At 43.4% G+C, this 19,796-nt stretch overlaps 1 protein-coding gene across 3 annotated transcripts in view; it reads left to right on the forward strand.

Moving 5' to 3' along the window:
• STK24 (serine/threonine kinase 24) overlaps positions 1–19,796 on the forward strand; it is a 127,083-nt gene that overhangs the window by 71,721 nt on the left and 35,566 nt on the right. For all 3 annotated transcript variants that reach the window (XM_050949817.1, XM_050949826.1, XM_050949834.1), the window contains 2 exons: positions 3,765–3,873; positions 3,987–4,144. In XM_050949817.1, coding sequence (XP_050805774.1) covers positions 3,765–3,873; positions 3,987–4,144 — 267 coding nt within the window. The remainder of the gene's footprint in view (positions 1–3,764; positions 3,874–3,986; positions 4,145–19,796) is intronic.

The raw sequence follows: 19,796 nt of genomic DNA on the forward strand, positions 1-19,796 counted from the left end.
GTAAACTTAGTTAAAATTTCATTAATGCATTTTTGGAATGTTTCTGCTGTTCATAATTCACCTGAAATCCTAGTGTGACATCATTATTGCTATAGCAGTTATGCTGTCAAACAGGATTATTGCTTCAGTAGAGAAATAAAGTGGCATAACCAGATTATTAAGAAACAAAAGCCCTGTTTTCATGCAGAAATTCCAAGTAGTTAGAAGAAAATGTTTGTGTTCATATATGAATTAAAATACGTTTTCCATGAGATGACATCAGGTTAAGTTCATGTGCAAAAAGGCTAGATAACTCAGGATGTTAGTAATAAGATATGAAAACTTTCGTCTCAAAACTCTGACCCTCAGCCAGCTATAGAATATTAATGACTGAAGGTTGTTACTGTCTGCTGGCTCTTCATGGTGCTCTTACATTTGTTCCTTAGTGTACACATTTTAAAAAAAAACAAAGCACCCTGTCTGTAGTCTCATTGAGATTTGAATGGACCTAGTGATGTACTTTCCCTCTTCCCCAGCAGGGTTGTTAGGTATGTCCTTTGAAACAATCTTGCATTGTGGGTGTTAGATGTGTATATTTTCTGTGATTAAATACAATAGAACCTTGCTAAAACACACTTCACAGAATGACAAGCTTTCTATCTAGTCCACACAAAAATTGGTTCTCCCCACAGCAAAGAGTCCCAACATGGCTTTTGTAAAGGGAAATCATGCTTCAGCAGTCTATTAGAATTCCTTAATGATTCCTTAATGATCTGGATGATGGGATGGATTGCACACTCAGCAAGTTTGCCGATGACACTAAGCTGGGGGCAGAGGTAGATACACTACGCAGAGTAGAGATAGGGTCTAGAGTGACCTAGACAAATTGAAGGATTGGGTCAAAAGAAATCTGATGAGGTTCAACAAGGACAAGTGCAGAGTCCTGCACTTAGGACGGAAGAATCCCATGCACTGCTACAGGCTGGGGACTGACTGGCTAAGCAGCAGTTTTGCAGAAAAGGACCTGGGGATTACAGTGGACGAGAAGCTGGATATGAGTCAGCACTGTGCCCTTGTTGCCAAGAAGGCTAATGGCATATTGGGCTGCATTAGTAGGAGCATTGCCAGCATATCAAGGGAAGTGATTATTCCCCTCTGTTAGGCACTGATGAGGCCGTATCTGGAATATTGCATCCAGTTTTGGGGCTCCCACTACAGAAAGGATGTGGACAAATTGGAGAGAGTCCAGCGGAAGGCAACGGAAATGAGTAGGGGACTGGGGCACATAACTTATGAGGAGAGGCTGAGGGAACTGGGTTTATTTAGTCTGCAGAAGAGACGAGTGAGAGGGGATTTGATAGCAGCTTTCAGCTACCTGAACGGAGGGTTCCAAAAAGGATGGAGCTAGGCTGTTCTCAAGTTGCAGTGGGTCTCAAGTTGCAGTGGGGGAGATCTAGTTTGGATATTAAGAAAAACAATTTCATTAGAATGGTGGTGAAGCACTGGAACGGGTTACCTAAGGAGGTGATGGAATCTCCATGTTTAGAGGTTTTTAAGGCCTGGCTTGACAAAGCCCTGGCTGGGATGATTTAGTTGGGGTTGGTCCTGCTTTGAGCAGGGGATAGGACTAGATGACTTCCTGAGGTCTCTTCCGACCCTAATCTTCTATGATTCTGTGGTTCCTTGATGTGGTCAACAAACATGTGGATGAGGGTGATCCAGTGGACGTCGTATACTTGGACTTTCAGAAAGCCTTTGACGACGTCCCTCACCAAAGGCTCTTAAGCAAAGTAGGCAGTAATGGAATAAGAGGAAAGGTTCTCTCATGGATAAGTAACTGTTTAAAAGATAGGAAACAGAGAGTCAGTTTTCGCAGCAGAGAAAGGTAAATAGCTTGGTCCTCCAAGGATGTGTACTGGGACCAGTGCTGTTCTGCCTATGCATAAAAAATCTGGATAAGGGGTTAAACAGTGAGAGGGCAAAGTTTGCAGACAATACTAAATTACTCAAGAACATAAGAACGGCCATACTGGGTCAGACCAAAGGTCCATCTACCCCAATATCCTGTCTTCAAACAGTGGCCAATGCCAGGTACCCCAGAGGGAATGAACAGAACAGGTGAGCATCAAGTGATCTATCTCCTGTTGCCCATTCCCAGCTTCTGGCAAACAGAGGCTAAGGACATCATCTCTGCCCATTCTGGCTAATAGCCATTGATGGACTTATCCTCCATGAAGGTTAAGTCCAAAGCTGACTGTGAAGAGTTACAAAGGGATTTCCGAAAACTGGCTGGCTGGGCAACAAAATAACAGATGAAATTCAATGTTGATAAATGCAAAGTAATACAGATTATAAAGCCCTAATCTCAACTATAAAGGCAAAATGATAGTGTCTAAATTAGGTGTTACAATTTAAGAAAGAGATCTTGGAGTCATTGTGGATAGGTCTCTGAAAACATCTGTTCACTGTGCAGTGGCAGTCAAAAAAGCTAACAGAGTTAGGAACCATTAGGAAAGGTATAGATTATAAGACAGAAATATCATAATACCTCTATACCAATGCAAGGTACGCCCACATCTTGAATACCGCATTCAGATCTGATCGCCCTGTCTTAAAAAAAAAAAAAAAAAAAAGGAATTGGAAAAGGAACAGAGAAGGGCAATAAAAATGATTAGGAGTATGGAACAGCTTCCATATGAAGAGAGATTAAAAAGACTGGGACTGTTCACCTTGGATAGGGGGTCTATAAGACCTTGACTGGTGTAGGAAAAAGTGAATAAGGAAATGCTATTTACTCCTTCACATCAAACAAGAACTAGGGATCACCCAATGAAATTAATAGGAAGTAGATTTAAAACAAACAAAAGGAAGTACTTCTTCAATAAGGCACCATCAACCTGTGGAACTTGTTGCCATGGGATGTTGTGAAGGCCAAAACTATAACAAGCTTAAAAAAAGAAGTAGATAAGTTCATGGAGAATAGGTCCATTAATGGCTATTAGCCAGGATAGGCAGGGATACAACATCATGCTTTGAGTGTCCCTAGCCTTTGTTTGCCAGAAGCTGTGGATGACTTGATGGATTACTTGATGATTGCCTGTTCTGTTCATTCCCTTTGAAGCACCTGGCACTGGCCAGTGTCTGAAGACTGGATCCTGGGCTAGATGGACCATTGGTCTGACCCAGTATGGCCAGTCTTCTATTCTAAGATTGTAACAGCTGATGCTGTAATGATATCTTTTATTACTCAAATTTAATTACGTAATATATACTAAAGTACATTTAGTAGTGCATTTAAAGGTGTGATAAATAATTAAAACTAGACTGCTTTTGAGAAATGAATAAAATACATTTTGATGTTAGCCTTATTTTTATTAGCATTTCAGGTTTCATTAATTCAATACATCTATCTCATTCATTAGTGCAAATTAGTTTTCCATGTCCACTGAAGGTAGGACAAGAAGTAATCAACTTAATCTGCAGCAAAGGAGGTTTAGCTTAGATACTAGAAACAACTTTCTAACTATAGGGATAATTAAGTATTGGAATAGATTGCCAAGGGAGGTGTAGTTTGCAAGAATACCTGTCAGGGATGGTTTAGGTATCCCTTGCCTCAGCACAGGGGAGGATGGCATAGATGACCTCTTGAGGTCCCTTCTAGCCCTATGTTTCTCTGAACTCTTTGAACTTCACCTTTTTAGTTTATTTTTCCTACCATTTCTGTGTCATCTCTGAAATTTGTAGTTTACAACTATTTACAAATATTTCTTGCATGTTTCTCCTAGTTAGAGCCTGGCTGTCTTGATGAAATCCAGATTGCTACAATATTGAGAGAGATACTTAAAGGACTCGATTACTTGCATTCAGAAAAGAAAATCCACAGAGATATTAAGGGTAAGTTATTTAATCATTTTTTAAAAAATAGTTTTGGTTAAATGTTCAAAAAGTAGAGATAAGGAAAACCTTTGAAACATCAAACCTTTAAACTGCCTTTTTTTCTTTGTTAGCTGCCAATGTTTTGCTGTCTGAACAAGGAGAGGTAAAATTGGCAGACTTTGGAGTAGCAGGACAACTAACAGATACACAGATAAAGAGAAATACTTTTGTGGGAACTCCGTTCTGGATGGCACCTGAAGTAATAAAACAGTCAGCATATGACTCAAAGGTAAGATTAGAATAGACTTTTCTATTTCCAGGCATTACCCAGAGCCCCTTCCATTCCAATTTTATTTATTAGATAAACTAAATGCTTTGTGCAGGATATGAATTACAGGGTTGCAGTCTGAAGCCCACTTGAGCCACTTTCTGTACTACTGCTATTGCACTTAGGGTCTTTTCTTTTTCTTTTTTTCCCCTCAGAACTACTCCAGTGACTTTACCTTAATTGTAAACATTTTTTTCAGGTTATAATACATAGTTCCATTTAAACTGACTTGAGCTGTGCTTTTGAGTTACCATACTATTCGGACACAGGTTTGAAAATTCATTGTAGATAAATGTCTGTAGAATTTGCCTGTAAAAAGTGCCGATCACACTCCAGACCTTCTTTACAAAGCAAGTGTATTATGTGTTGAACTGCGTATTTCTTTGTCTTATATCCAAAGTCTGTTTCCCCCAGTATGGTAATGATCTTGAAAACTAGGCTAATAAATGTTGTGCCAAATACAGATATACATTTTATCTATGCAAATAAACTCCTTTATTTTCATTTACCTGGCAGTGCTCACCCTCTCCAGTATCTGAAAAGAGATGTAAGACCTCTAAACAGACAACTGGGAGAGGAAGGTCTCTGGCATCAAAATCCTCTAAGCTAGGAGTTGGCAACCTTTCAGAAGTGTTGTGCCGAGTCTTCATTTATTCACTCTAATTTAAAGTTTCGTGTGCCAGTAATACATTTTAACATTTTTAGAAGATCTCTTTCTATAAGTCTATAATATATAACTAAACTATTGTTGTAGGTAAAGTAAATAAGGTTTTTAAAATGTTTAAGAAGCTTCATTTAAAATTGAATTAAAATGCAGAGCCCCCTGGACCGGTGGCCAGGACCTGGGCAGTGTGAGTGCCACTGAAAATCAGTTTGCGTGCCGCCTTCGGCACCCATGCTATAGGTTGCCTACCCCTGCTCTAAGCATAGGCGTGAGAGTAGAGTGCAGCCAAAATCCAAGCACTCTTCTCTGGCAGGTCCAAAACCAGCAGTGTTGATTCCAGCCCTGAGGCAAATAATGTCAAATCCAGGTCCTGAAGGGGCATCTGAACTTGACCACAAGGACCCGAGACCATCTTGGCACCGACCACATCAGAGGCATTTGTGGCAGAGATCTGCGGAACCTATCTGTGACAATGTCCTTGGCACTGCGGGAGACCGTGCCCCTGATACAGGCAGACAGAGGGTCACCAGTATTGTTGGTGCCGTAGTTGGCACTACAACAACCTCCATTGCCTCAGACGTCACGCCCATTGATACTGTTGAATGGGATGCCTGCAGTGTTGGCTGCTCTCCACTCTTCGCAGGCTCGGCACCAGTCTCTGACACCATGAGGAGCAGTTCCCCCTTGGTCAACAGAAGGTGATTTGTACTGCTCTGATTTGGAGATTGGCTCTTATATTTCCCAGTCTTGGAGCCAGTCACACTACTCCCCACTTACGTGTTACTTCCATAGGTTGCTTTGAGATCCTCCAACTGGAAGAGGATCAGGCATGTGGTCAGGGAATCACTGGGTCTTCCCACTGGCCCTTTTGGTACCCATGAGGATCCCCCCTGATTTCTAGGTCATACGTGAAGTGTTCCTGCTCTGTGATAGGGAAGTCTACTTTCTAGGCACTGCCTGTTCCTGACCCTGGCACCAGGCTCATTGTGGAGCAGGAAGAGATGGTTCAGGAGGATCCTGCTTGATAGCTAGCAGAGGAGGAATAACTTCAACCTAGGCTGGCTTCATCCTCCTCTTTTCCTGATGAGGCAGTTTCCGTGGGAGGCATCTCACGTCCTCCTGATGATTATAAAGCTTGCCAAGAGCTATTGAAGAGTGTTGCCTCAGGTTCAGGGATCCAGTTGGAGGAAATTAAGGAATCCTCCCACTGCCTTATTGATATTGGTTGCTTTACCTGTAAATGAAGCAGTTTTGAAGTCCATTAAATCACTCTGACAGATTCCTTCATCCCATTTTCCAACCTCAAAAAGGGCCAAATGTAAATATTATGTTCCCTCCCAGGGATTTGAATGTCTATGCTCCCTACCCCTCCCCCCTGATCCATTTCTCCTTTGGTGTCAGCGGCCAATGAAAGGGAGTTCCAGGGCAAACTCCCAAATCAAAGATCTAAAAAACTAGATTTATTTTGTAGAAAAGTTTATTCTAATATGGGGTTACAACTCAGAATTGCCAGCCAGCAGGTGCTTTTGGGACTTTACAATTGGAATGTTTGCGAGTTCATATTAAAGTTTAGTGACATACTGCTGGAGGATGCTAGAATAGAGTTTTCCTCTTTATATGATGAGTGGAAATCTGGAGCGAGAACTTTCCTCCAGGCTGAACTAGATGCAGAAGATTCAGCTCCTAGAATCATCATGGCTTCTGCAGTTTCCATGCACAAGAGCTCTTGGCTGCAGGCCTGGGGGCTTGCACAAGAGGTGCAACAAACAATAGACCTGCCTTTTGTAGAGTCTTCATTTTTGTGGTGGAAGCAGACTCCAAGCTCCATGGGTAAAGTATTCTAGGGCAGCTTTAAAGTCTTTGGGATTGTATATTCCAGCCCTGTCCAGGAAACATTTTTACCTGCAGCAGACCCACTGTTACTCTGCCCCTGCTCCTTGTTAGGACCTGCAAAATAAAAAAAGTAGGGGATATAGACGTAGACCACTTCCTCCTCCTGTATCTGCATCAATGCCTGCTCCATCTAAACAGCCAGGTGGTGCTAAACAGGTGTTTTGATAGGTCAGTTGATGACACCACCTCACTTTCCAGGATGCCAGATTCTGTCTCCCTCATGTTTGCAAGCCATTTTTACCGCTTCCTCAGTGCATAGACCTGGATTACTTCAGGCTGATGGATCTTAAGCGCTGTGGAAGTGGGATGTACCATCCAGTTTATTTCTGCCCATCCCTTCCTGTTCCTTTTCAGGGACTACTGTCACAAGGAGCTTCTCCTCCAGGAGCTTCCTTCTCTCCTTCGTATAGGAGCTATAGCGGAGAGGATATTCCGTGCTCTCTCAAGAGGGAAATTACTGCTATTTCCTAATCCCAAAAGCAAAGGGACGTCTTGACCAATTTTAGACCTGTGCCAGCTGAACAGATATCTCACAAAGATTAAGTTTCGCATGATCACCCTGGCTTCCATTATTCCCTCTTTGGATCCTGAAGGCTGGTATGCTGCCCTCAGCTTAAAAGGTGTCTTTTTCTTGTGGTGATTTATCAAGGTCACAGAAAGTATCTCATATCTGTAGTGAAGCACTCTCATTAGCCCTTCTCCATGCTGCCTTTCAGCCTGTCAGCAGCTTCTCGGGTCTTTACCGTATGACGGTGATAGCTGAGTCTTGAGGAGTCTGAGTTCAAGTTTATCTTTATCTAGAAGACTGGCTAGTCTGAGAGGCTGGTCCAGGACTCAGGTACTGTTCAGTGTGTATCTCCCATCCAGTCAACGTTTGAAGCTCTGGATCTGCTGATCAATTAATAGAAATCTCTCCTTTGTCCAGTTTAGAAGACAGATTTTATAGGAGCAGTACTGGATTCTTTGCAAGAGCTTTCCTTCCAGACACAAAGTTCCAAACAATTTGATCTCTTGTTGCAGATTTCAAGGCTCACCCAATCACAGGAGCTCAAAACTGCATTAGGCTCCTGGGGCATATGGCCTTGTGCATATACATAGTCAGGTATGCCAGATTGCATCTCAGGAATCTTTTTAAAGCTGACTGTCCTCTGTTTCTTTTTTGCCAAGATGTCACCATCTGAACTCAATCCTGAATGTGCCCTCTTGAGTATTGACTTCTCTAGATTGATGGACAGACCCGGTCAGTGTATGTGCAGGCATTCCCTTTGTTTGCCCTCAACCTTTGCTGATATTGGTGATGAATATGTCTGCCTTGGAGTGGGGGACTCATCTTGGTCCCCTCCAAACTCAAGAGTTTATGGTTCTCAAAGGACCGGTTTCTATATGTCAACATCCACTGGCCTGTCAGGCTTTCCTATCCAGGTCAATGTGTAACCTCAGAATCTGACATTACTGTATGTATCCCAGAACTTGATATTACTGTAGTTACTCATTTTTGTGTGTTTAGCTATTGATAGCTGGAAACTAAATACTACATAGCTGGAAATAATTTTAGGTTATGAAAGGCAAGGTTAAAAGCTCCTTGTTTGGAGTTTTGCTAATGAGAATGAAATACATTAAACAAAAAATTAATATACCATAAAAATAAAAGGAATGTTTGGACAGTCAACTTGGTTAAGTGTCTGTAATATATAAGTTTTATTGTTGTTATAACTAAAAATACTAAACATATTTTAATAATAAAAAATGAGTAGTTTGCTAAAATTAGGAAAATTAGTGGCCCACTAGGGGTCACTATGAGTTATGTGCTTTGCTTAAGTTAACTATAAAAAAATTAGGCAAATAATAAACTTTGGAGCAGTCGAGAGAGCTTTTCTTTGGGTAAGGATCTGGCATCTAAACTCCTCTGCAGCTGGACAGAAGGAGGGCCCCTGGACAGAAGACTGGTTGCTGATTCCTCATAACCATTTCAAACTTTGGGTAAATATAAATGTTTGGGATGCTCTGAACCTTCTGCGACTGTGTGTGTGTGTGTGTGTGTGTGTGTGTGTGTGTGTGCTTGAAACCAAGTAAAAAAGTAGTAAAAGCACTCTTGTTTGTACCAATCATTTATGAGACATAAGAGCTATGTCCCCATTGATTTGTTCCTGACACCACATGGTAACAGATTTGGTGAGCCAGTTGCCAGGAGACGTGGAGAGGAGAGGACAGCTGGTACAAATGGTTTACTGTGCAAGAGGGAAGGACGGCAGGGCAGTGTAGAAACCTGTAGTTTCCCTGTGTCATAGTCCGCTAGTCAATTTACATATACATTCCGTTACTGGGACTCGGGGCTCAAGCTGGTGGCCTGGTCGAGTGAGAAATTATGTCAGAAGGAAAGGGAACATCTAGGAAGGAAGAACCATTGGAAATGGCTTTGGGAAAGAGATTGACTGATATATAGAAGCATGGGAATGGTCTTTGGAAGCCTGGAGTCTTCATCATCCCTGGGGTGTTCCTGCAGCTCTGTAAGTACATGGTAACAATGGTAGTAGAGAAAGAGAGAGATCAGTTAAAGGCAGAAGTAGAAGAGTTAAAGAAAAATAAAATTGAGATAGAAAAGAAAGTAGTCAGACGATAGTCAGACACCCTCTGGGCAACAAACCTGACTCAGACAGCAAATATAGTGGCATTGCAGAAGCAGGTGTGTGACAATGAGAGAGTGTGTGTGATGGGTTGGAGCAGGAGGTATTTAAATTTAAAAAGCAGACTGATAGAAGCAGGGTTAGAGCATTACTGAAGGAATCCCAGGATAAGACCCTGGCAGGTCACAGGAATGTAAAAGACAAGGTTGTGCTCTCAGAGCCATGTTGAGAGAGCAGAAGTGAATAGTGACAGTGGTTAGAGAAGTTGTAGTCTGTGTTAGAGGGCTTTCCCTTCACCCCCCTCCATGGTTCTTGTCACGCAGACAGAAAGCTGAAGACCAGAATTCCAAAGTGCAGGCAATGCGATGTTTATTAGGGTTCCAAGCAAGCATGTCCATAGCTGTACACACCAGCAGAGTCTGTTCTGTTTCCAACTTTTGACACTGCAGAGCGTTTACCCCATATCCCCTTCCCAGTTCTGACACTGCAGAGCATTGCCTGTGTCCCCATTCCCACCTCCTTCTTCATAGCAGGCCCAAATATACCTGCAATGCTTGCCTACAGTCCCACCCCTTACAATTTATGGTCATATTCTTTTTTGGGGGGTTGTGGGTCTGGGGTCTTTGTCCCACCTCTCTTGCATTCCATGGGAGGAGTGATGAGTGAGGTTGTGCCAGGGATAGGCATTTCTTTGGTCTTGCAGAGTTTTATGGGGGGGGGGGGGGGGGGGAGATAACTCAGTGGTTTGAGCATTGGCCTGCTAAACCAGGGCTGAGAGTTCAATCCTTGAGGAGGCCACTTATGGATCTGGGGCAAAAATCAGTACTTGGTCCTACTAGTGAAGGCAGGGGGCTGGACTCAATGACCTTTCAAGGTCCTTTCCAGTTCTAGGAGATAGGTATATCTCCAATTTTATTTTATATATATACATATATTTATATATATCTCCACCCTTCCCATCCCCATTTGCCGCCCTCCCCCCCCACTGGTTGTTTGACCTTGCCTTGAGATGGGGTTGAGGCAATCTTAGTGTGCTTATATATTATACTCCCACCATGCCCTGTAACACTTTAACTGCTCTATCCCTTACCTCTTCCTATTATACTAACAAATCCATCTGGCCAGACAGGAGCAACACACACAATTTCTTTGTTCACACATATTAGTAAAGATACAAGCGTGTCAAACCCAAAATCCTATCCCAGGCTGACAAACAAGCCTATATAGTAACAGTCTGGGGATGGGTCAGAGAAGGACCCTAGCTTGTATCCTTCCTATTATGATTATGAGGATGATCTCCAAGAGCTTCTGGGCAGTCCCTGTATGATCCTTTGCTTGAAACACTGGAAGAGTTACGGAAGCCCTTGCCCATAGCCTCTATACTAAACCAAGGAAGGGAAGAACGGGTAGAGATCATGTCCTTCTCCCCTGACCAGGTCAGGGCAGCAGGGAAATCAGTTGGCCTGTTAAACCACAGAATAGACTTGGGATGGCTGGCAAGGATAGCTGGCACCCCCGGTCTTAACTCTGGCAAATATGGTGGCAACGCCTACTCTCCTCTGAGAGCCAGTATAGGGGTTAGGGTAAAGGATCCCAGATGCTTTGGCCCAGAGAGCCCCACTTCTCTTTAGTCTATTAGATTTGTTGTTGCCTGTATTTTGAAGTTTTTCTAGGCTTAGGTTTCTCTTCATTCCGAAGTGGTTCTTTACATGCCTCCATTTACGTGTCCCCCCCCACTTCTTTCTCCACAACCATCTCTCTCCCTCTTTCTGCTTCTTCTTTCTCCATAACTCCACTTTACTCTTCCACTTTTTCTTTTTCCACGATCCTTCCCCCGTTCATTCCCCCCTCCCCTGCTCTTTCTTTTTTCTTTTGCATTTTTGTGTGTTTTGTTTTATAAGTTAATGGTTAATGCCACAACTGGAAGTATTTTTACTGTCCTTGAAAATGTGATTGCCAAGCAATAGGAATGTTAACTGCTACTGATTCTAATTATTGCCTTAAAAATAGTTGTTAAAAAAGTAGTAAATTAACAAAAAAGTATCAGGCCAAAAGACTACTATTTATTTTCATGGCCAAAAGGGGAGCTGTGCCTCCGATAAAACAAAACTCTAAAGCAGGGGTTGGCAAGCTTTCAGAAGTGGTGTGCCGAGTCTTCATTTATTCACTCTGATTTAAGGTTTCATGTGCCAGTAATACATTTTAACGTTTTTAGAAGGTCTCTTTCTATAAGTCTATAATATATAACTAAACTATTGTTGTTTGTAAAGTAAATAAGGTTTATAAAATATTTAACGAGCTTCATTTAAAATTAAATTAAAATTCAGACCTTCCTGGACTGGTGGCCAGGACCCAGGCAGTATGAGTGCCACTGAAAATCAGCTTGCATGCCGCCTTTGGCACCCGTGCCATAGGTTGCCTACCCCTGCTCTAAACGAAGGCAAGGGCCAAAGGGGAAGAAAAGAAAGAGAAGGGAGACAGGCCCTTCAAGCCCCTAGTTAGAGCTCCTAATCCCTGGTGGGTAGAAATTTTAAAAATGACTCTTAAGGTATAAGCCAAAGGAAAAAATAAATGGCTTGCCCACCCCAGAACTTTTGTTAAGGTTGGCTGTGCACAAAGGGAAGACCCCGAGTAAACCTTCCACCGTCTCATCCTGGGCTCCCCTGACAGTGGAACATTTGGACACTGATGGGCGGCGGGGGTTTATGGTGGATTTTGAAGGAGGGGTGTTCAGACAGAATTTGATGTTAAATTCAAGTGCCACTTACTCCTTAATACATACCCAGAATAAAAACCTGTTTGGACCTCTGGCTGGAGTTAAGACTTTAAGGAATTTAATGAGGCAGGGGGCATTGTTCCCTTTTGCAGAAGGATTTTGTATTTGATGGGACAAAGAAAAATAAAAAGGCAATTGGCTAATGGATTTGGGAAGAGAAGGGATCCTAGGCATTTATATTTTGAGGGAATTAAGAGTGCTGGTTGATTTTCTAAAAGGGTCCTATGGGAAATGCCTCCTGGCACACCCTGGGAGCCAGTGGAGATTTCAGCAAGCTACCAGATAGCAGCCCTTAAGGCATCTAAAAAAAGGAAACGGTCCACATGGCCCCCAGAAGTTCTAGCAACTGCAAAAACACACTGGTAGGTGTGGGCCAAAAATAAAATAAAATATGGTAAAATTAAGGCAGAAATCCTAGTTATAGCCCCTGAGTCCCTACCCCAGAAGCAAGATAGGTATCCAGTTGATGGGCTTTTAAGCCAAGGGATTTTAGTGGAACATTCAAGCCCCAGTGACGCTGCCTTTTGGCTGGTCCTTAAAAGCGATGGGAGAACTTGGAGCCTGGTAGTTGATTTCTGCCCCCTTAATCGGGTGACGCCACCGATGGCCCTCATAGTGGCTAAGCATCAGGAGGTGATGGCCTCCGTTGTAGGAAGGGCCCAGTGATTTTCAGTTTTGGATTTGGCCAGTGCTTTCTTTGCTGTCCTTTTACATCAGGAGAACTATTACAGATTTGCTTTTACCTTTCAAGTTGTGTTATGCTGGGGTCCCCATGGGCTGGAACAGTGCCCCTATTATTTGTCATGTCTGTGTAATCAAGATGTGGAATGGAATGCCTAAAAAGAACAGTGTAATTTCTTAGGTAAATAATATCCTGGTTGCACTTAGACCAAGAAAAAAAAATAGAGGTATTAAACAGGGCGTTACAAAAAGTTCAAGAGGTTTAAAGTTTGGGATTTAATGTAAGCCCCCCAAAAGCCCAATTGTGCTCCCAACAATTAAATTACCTTGGAGTAACTCTGGGACAAGAGGGGCATTCCCCTGACCAACAAAGAGGGGGCTGATTCTGAAACTCCAGACTCCCACAGATGTAACTGCTCTTAAATCCTTTCTTGGAATGATTAATTTCTCCCAAAATTTTATTAAGGAATTTTCAAAAAAGACAACCATACTGCATAAATTATTAAAAAGGGGGTGGGGAGTAAAACAAAACTGGGGCCTCTGCAGCAGGAAGCCATGATCCAGTTAAAACAGGCCTTGGTTCAGGCTCCAGCTTTAGCATATCCCTGGGTGGGATAGCCATTTGTGCTGCAACTGGCAACTACTGAGAGGGGTATGGAAGCTGTACTAAGAAAGAACCATGGTACAGGGTTAAAATTAAAAGGCTTAAATATTGGCATGGGAATGAGCAAGAACTGGCAAAGTATCATGTTTTGGGTTACAAATGGTCTATGCTGGTGACTATAAGAATCCCTACCACTTCGGTGGCAACAGCACCATCATCATGTATGCACAAGAGGCTAGTGCGGGAGCAGATTTGTTAGTGGGAGGAATTGGAGGTTGTGCAGGTGGGTTCAGTTGTTGCTGGGTGGGAACTGACAGGCTGTTATTTAATTGTAGTAAGCCCAAGTGCATTCACTTGTGGAGTGAAATCCCGAAGCAGACAGTTCCGGGAGAAAAGCCAGTTCATTTTAGGCTGAAAGAATCCCTTTCAACCCCAAACACTGGTCGAAAAGGTCTGAGGGAGGCAAAACAGCAAATAGTAACAACAAAAGGGGAATGGAAAGTTCCCTTGCCCTGCACTTTGAAGTTCTGAAAAAATTTATAATAAAAAATGTTCAATTAAGTAATGCCTTAATAAAATAATTATTAACTTGCAGCCCAATATAATACAAAAATCTCTTCCAACCCCCCCATGAAATAATAGGTATAAAAATATAAATTCTAAAACCATCTATTATCAATTTGCTTGGGGCATATGTAGTTCAGAGCAATGTAAAAGAGTAATTAGTAATTAATCCAACCCACACTATAAAAAAGGTTATTGTAGCAAATAGCTCAACAATCAAACCCCACTGCAAAAAGTTTGTCCCCAGTCATTACATAGGGGCTAAAAAAAATTAAATTAATCTTCATAATGTGCCCAGACCCCACAAAGACCAGGCAAAAAGGGACATATTAAAAGCAATTGGCACAGGGGTAGGGGTTCCTAATAGTGCAAATAAAATAAATGCAGAGGGGCAACACCTAAAAATGTATCAACACCTCTGAGAGTATCCTTAAATCAGCTAAATTCCATACAGGATAGGGTGGCAATTCCAAAAAAAGGACCACCTCTGCCTCTTGCAGGCTGTTGGTGCCCTCTGGGGTAATGCAAATATAAATTATTAATATGGTAAAGGACATAATATAAGGTATGAGTTGAATATTCCCATTAAAAATTAGAAGCATAATTTAAAAAAATTCCACCCAGATTAAAAAAAAAATTTGCAATCCTGGTAAAAAATGGTAAATTTTACCTATTAAAAAAAATCTGGGAAAATCACTGTATTTGTCTTGCTTATGTCAAAAGCAAAAATAAAATGAGTTTCCCGCATTTTGGATTTGGGTCTTAACGTTAACCAGATAGTAATAAAGCCCATGAACCACAGGGCGTGGGTAACAAAAAAGGCCTCAAAATAAAAAACAATAAAATTAAAAACCTGCTTAAAAAATTAAATATAAATGCACTGTGCAGCCACAAAATATATATTTAAAAATAACAAGAAGACATTATGCCATTAATCCATTTGCAAATAAATCTATAATTGTGTATGTGGATAATAATTGTGTGGCCTGGTCTACACTATGCGTTTAAACCGATTTTAGCTGTGTTAAACCGATTTAACGCCGCACCCATCCACATTACGAGGCCCTTTATATCGATATAAAGGGCTCTTTAAATCGGTTTCTGTACTTCTCTCCGACGAGAGGAGTAGTGCTAAAATTGGTATTACCATATCGGATTAGGGTTAGTGTGGCCGCAAATCGACGGTATTGGCCTCTGGGAGCTATCCCACAGTGCACCACTGTGACCGCGCTGGACAGCAACCTGAGCTCGGATGCACTGGTCAGGTAGACAGGAAAAGCCCCGCAAACTTTTGAATTTCATTTCCTGTTTGGCCAGCGTGGAGCTCTGATCAGCACAGGTGACCACGCAGAGCTCATCAGCACAGGTAGCAATGCAGTCTCCTGAGAATCGAAAAAGAGCTCCAGCATGGACTGCACGGGAGGTACTGGATCTGATCGCTATATGGGGAGAGGATTCAGTGCTAACAGAACTCCGTTCCAAAAGACGAAATGAAAAAAATATTTGAAAAAATTTCCAAGGCTATGATGGAAAAAGGCCATACCAGGGACTCAGTGCAGTGCAGAGTGAAAGTTAAGGAGCTCAGACAAGCCTACCAGAAAACCAAAGAAGCAAATGAAAGGTCCAGGTCAGGGCCGAAAACATGCCGCTTCTACGCTGAGCTGCATGCAGTTCTAGGGGGCTGCGCCACCACTACCCCACCCCTGTCCGTGGATTCCGAGGTGGGGGTTGTAATCTCAACCATGGCTGAGGATTCTGTGGAGGGGGAAGAGGAGGAGAAGGAAGAGGAGGAAGACCTTGCAGAGTGCACACAGCACTCCATTAGCCCCAACAGCCAGGAGCTTTTTGTGACCCAGATGGAATTACCCTCCCAGTCCTCCCAAGCCACTAGCCCAGACAGTGAAGCCATGGAACTGACCTCTGGTGAGTGTACCTTTGTAAATATAAAGCATGGTTTAAAAGCAAGCGTTTTTTAATGATTGATTTGCCAGGAGGGCTTGGGATGCATTCGCGACCAGTAAAGTTACTGGAAAAGTTTAACATGTCTGGGGATGGAGCGGAAATCCTCCAGGTACATCTCCATGAAGCGCTCCTGGAGGTACTCCAAAAGCCTTTGCAGAAGGTTTCTGGGCAAGGCAGCCTTGTTCCGTCCACCATGGTAGGACACTTTACCACGTCATGCATGTAGCAAGTAATCGGGTATCATTGCATGACAAAGCCTAGCTGCATATGATCCCAGTGATTGCTGGCATTCAAGAAACATCCGTTCTTCATCTCGCTGTGTTATCCTCAGGAGAGTGATATCGTTCATGGTAACGTGGTTGAAATTCAGGAATTTAAGTAAGGGGACAGAGATGGCCATTCCTACTGGGCTGTTTGCCTGTTGCTTAAAAGAAATCCTTCGTTGCATGTAGCCAAGCTAGGGGAGGGAAATAGCGCTGAGCTTTTTCACGTTTGGCTATCAGGTATCTTCCCTGATACCAGCCAGGGCGGTGGGGGAAGGGGGGGTGATTAGCAGCGATCTTCCATGATACCAGCCATGTGGTGGGGGGAGGGGTAAAGCGATCATCCCACAGAATTGGAGGGGGTGGTGGCTTCTGCTGCTGCATGTTAACAGGAAAGAAGCATCACTGAACCGGATTTGCTTGGTTTTTGGGAAAGGAGGGCACTGTGTATATGAAGGCTGCAGAAGCGAAAAGACAATGGCTTACCATGGCCTCATGCAAGCTGAATTCTGATGCCCGGGCCTGCGTCTGTGAGAACTGTAACACCAGAGCCGCAGGCTCTCAATATTAAGATGCAAAATGCGACCTTGTAGTGAGAGCACATGTGCTATGTAAGGTGAATAGTGTTGTTCACTGTGAAAGAGTATAACCATTGTTCTGTAAAATGTATCTTTTAAAATACTTCTCTCCCTTTTTTCCCTCCCTCATGCAGCTGCACATTTTTCAAGTCTCCCTACTCCATCCCGAAGGCTATCTCAGATAAGGCGGAGGAAAAAGAAGACGCGAGACGAAATGTTCTCAGAAATCATGGAAGTGACCCGCAATGAAAGAGCTCATCTGAATGAGTGGAAGGACGTGGTATCAAGTTACAGGAAAGATGCCAGTGAACGTGAAGACAGTAGGGACTCTTGAGATGAGAGGTGGCGGCAGGAAGATCAGAGGTGTAGGCAGGAAGATCAGCGGTGGAGGGATGCAACGCATGGGCTGCTGCGTGATCAAACTGATGTCCTCCGACATCTGGTGAAGCTTCAGGAAGAGCAGCGGGGTCACAGAGTGCCGCTGCAGCCCCTGTGTAACCACCCTCACCACTTGCCATGTTCCATATCTTCCTCACCCAGACGTGTAAGAACGCGTGGGGTAAGGCTTCGTGCCCGCCCACTCCACCCCTGTGGATAGCCCAACCAAAAGGCTGTCATTACATTGAAATGTTTTTAGTAACCTTTTCCTTCCCTCCTATCCTCCTCCCAAACCACACCCGGGATACCTTGTCAGTTCTCTCCCTCTTTTTATAATGATTTTTTAATAAAGAATACATGATTTTTAAACGATAGTGACTTTATTTCCTTAAGCACTCTGTAATCGAAGGGGGAGGGCGGGTTGCTTACAGGGAATGAGTTAATCAAGGGGGGGGGGTTCATCAAGGGGAAACAAACACAACAGTCACACCGTTCCCTGGCCCGTGATGAAACTCGTTTTCAAAGCTTCTCTGATGCGCACTGCTTCCTGGTGTGCTCTTTTAATCGCCCTGGTGTCTGGCTGTGCGTAATCAGCAGCCAGGTGATTTGCCTCAGCCTCCCACCCCACCATAAAGGTCTCCCCCTTACTCTCTCACAGATTGTGGAGCACACAGCAAGCAGCAATAACAATGGGGACATTGGTTTGGCTGAGGTCTGAGCGAGTCAGTAATGTGCACCAGCGCGCCTTTAAACGGCCAAATGCACATTCTACCACCATTCTGCACTTGCTCAGCCTGTAGTTGAGCAGCTCCTAACTACTGTCCAGGCTGCCTGTGTATGGCTTCATGAGCCATGGCATCAAGGGGTAGGCTGGGTCCCCAAGGATAACTACAGGCATTTCAACATCCCCAACTGTTATTTTCTGGTCTGGGAAGTAATTCCTTTGCTGCAACCGTTTAAACAGAGTAGTGTTCCTGAAGACGCGAGCGTCATGAACCCTTCCTGGCCATCCCATGTGGATGTTGGTGAAACGTCCCTTGTGATCCACCAGTGCTTGCAGCACCATGGAAAAGTACCCCTTGCGGTTTATGTAGTGGGTGCCCTGGTGCTCCGGTGCCAAGATAGGGATATGGGTTCCATCTATCGCCCCCCACAGTTAGGGAATCCCATTGCAGCAAAGCCATCCACTATGATCTGCACGTTTCCCAGAGTCACAACCTTTCGTAGCAGCAGCTTAATGATTGCTTTGGCTACTTGCATCACAGCAGCCCCCACAGTAGATTTTCCCACTCCAAATTGAGTCCTGACTGACAGGTAGCTGTCTGGCGTTGCAAGCTTCCAGAGGGCTATTGCCACTCGCTTCTCAACTGTGAGGGCTGCTCTCATCTTGGTATTCTGGCGCTTCAGGGCAGGGGAAAGCAAGTCACAAAGTTCCATGAAAGTGCCCTTACGCATGCGAAAGTTTCGCAGCCACTGGGAATCGTCCCACAACTGCAACACTATGTGGTCCCACCAGTCTGTGCTTGTTTCCTGGGCCCAAAATCGGCGTTCAATAGCTAGAACCTGCCCCATTACCAGCAGGATCTCCAAAGCGCAGGGGCCCGCGGTTTGAGAGAATTCTGTGTCCTTGTCCTCATCACTCTCGTCGCCGTTCTGCCGTAGCCGCCGCCTCCTCCTCACCTGGCTTTGCAGGTCCCGGTTCTGCATAGACTGCACGAGAATGTGCGAGGTGTTTACAACGTCCACGATTGCGGTATTGATCTGTTAAGGGTCCATGCTTGCTGTGCTATGACGTCTGCACAGTTCACCCAGGAAAAAAGGCGCGAAATGATTGTTTGCTGCTTTCATGGAGGGAGGGGTGAGGCTGTACCCAGAACCACCTGCGACAATGATTTTTGCCCCATCAGGCACTGGGATCTCAACCCAGAATTCCAAGGGGTGGGGGAGACTGCAGGAACTATGGGATCGCTACGGGATAACTACCCACAGTGCAACGGTCCAGAAATCGACGCTAGCCTCGGACCATGGACGCACACCACTGAATTAACGTGCCTAGTGTGGCCGCGTGCACTCGACTTTATACAATCTGTTTTACAAAATCGGTTTATGTAAAATTGGAATAATCCCGTAGTGTAGACGTACCCTGTGTCTTAAAAGTCGATGCCCAGTGCTCGTACTTAATTATTTGCCTCATGTACCTCATAATCCACATGAAAACAAATTAGCGCTGTCATATGATTAAAAAATTAATTACAGGATAAAAAGAACCTTGATTATTCGTAGTTTTAATCGCACTGCTAAACAATAAAAGAATACCATTTATTTAAATATTTTTGAGTGTTTTCTACATTTTCAAATATATGAATGTCAGTTACAACACAGAATACAAAGTGTACAGTACTCACTTTATATTATTTTTTATTACAAATATTAGCACTGCAAAAAAACAGTAACAAAATAGTTTTTTTCAATTCACTTCATACAAGGACTGTAGTGCAATCTCTTTATCACGAAAGTGCAGTTTACAAATGTAGAATTTTTTTTACATAAGTGTACTCAAAAATAAAACAATGTAAACTTTAGTTCTTCTTCGAGTGATTGCTCACATCCATTCCAGTTAGGTGTG

The sequence above is a fragment of the Gopherus flavomarginatus genome, chromosome 1 (assembly GCF_025201925.1).
Source record: "Gopherus flavomarginatus isolate rGopFla2 chromosome 1, rGopFla2.mat.asm, whole genome shotgun sequence".
NCBI classification, from domain to species: Eukaryota; Metazoa; Chordata; order Testudines; family Testudinidae; genus Gopherus; species Gopherus flavomarginatus.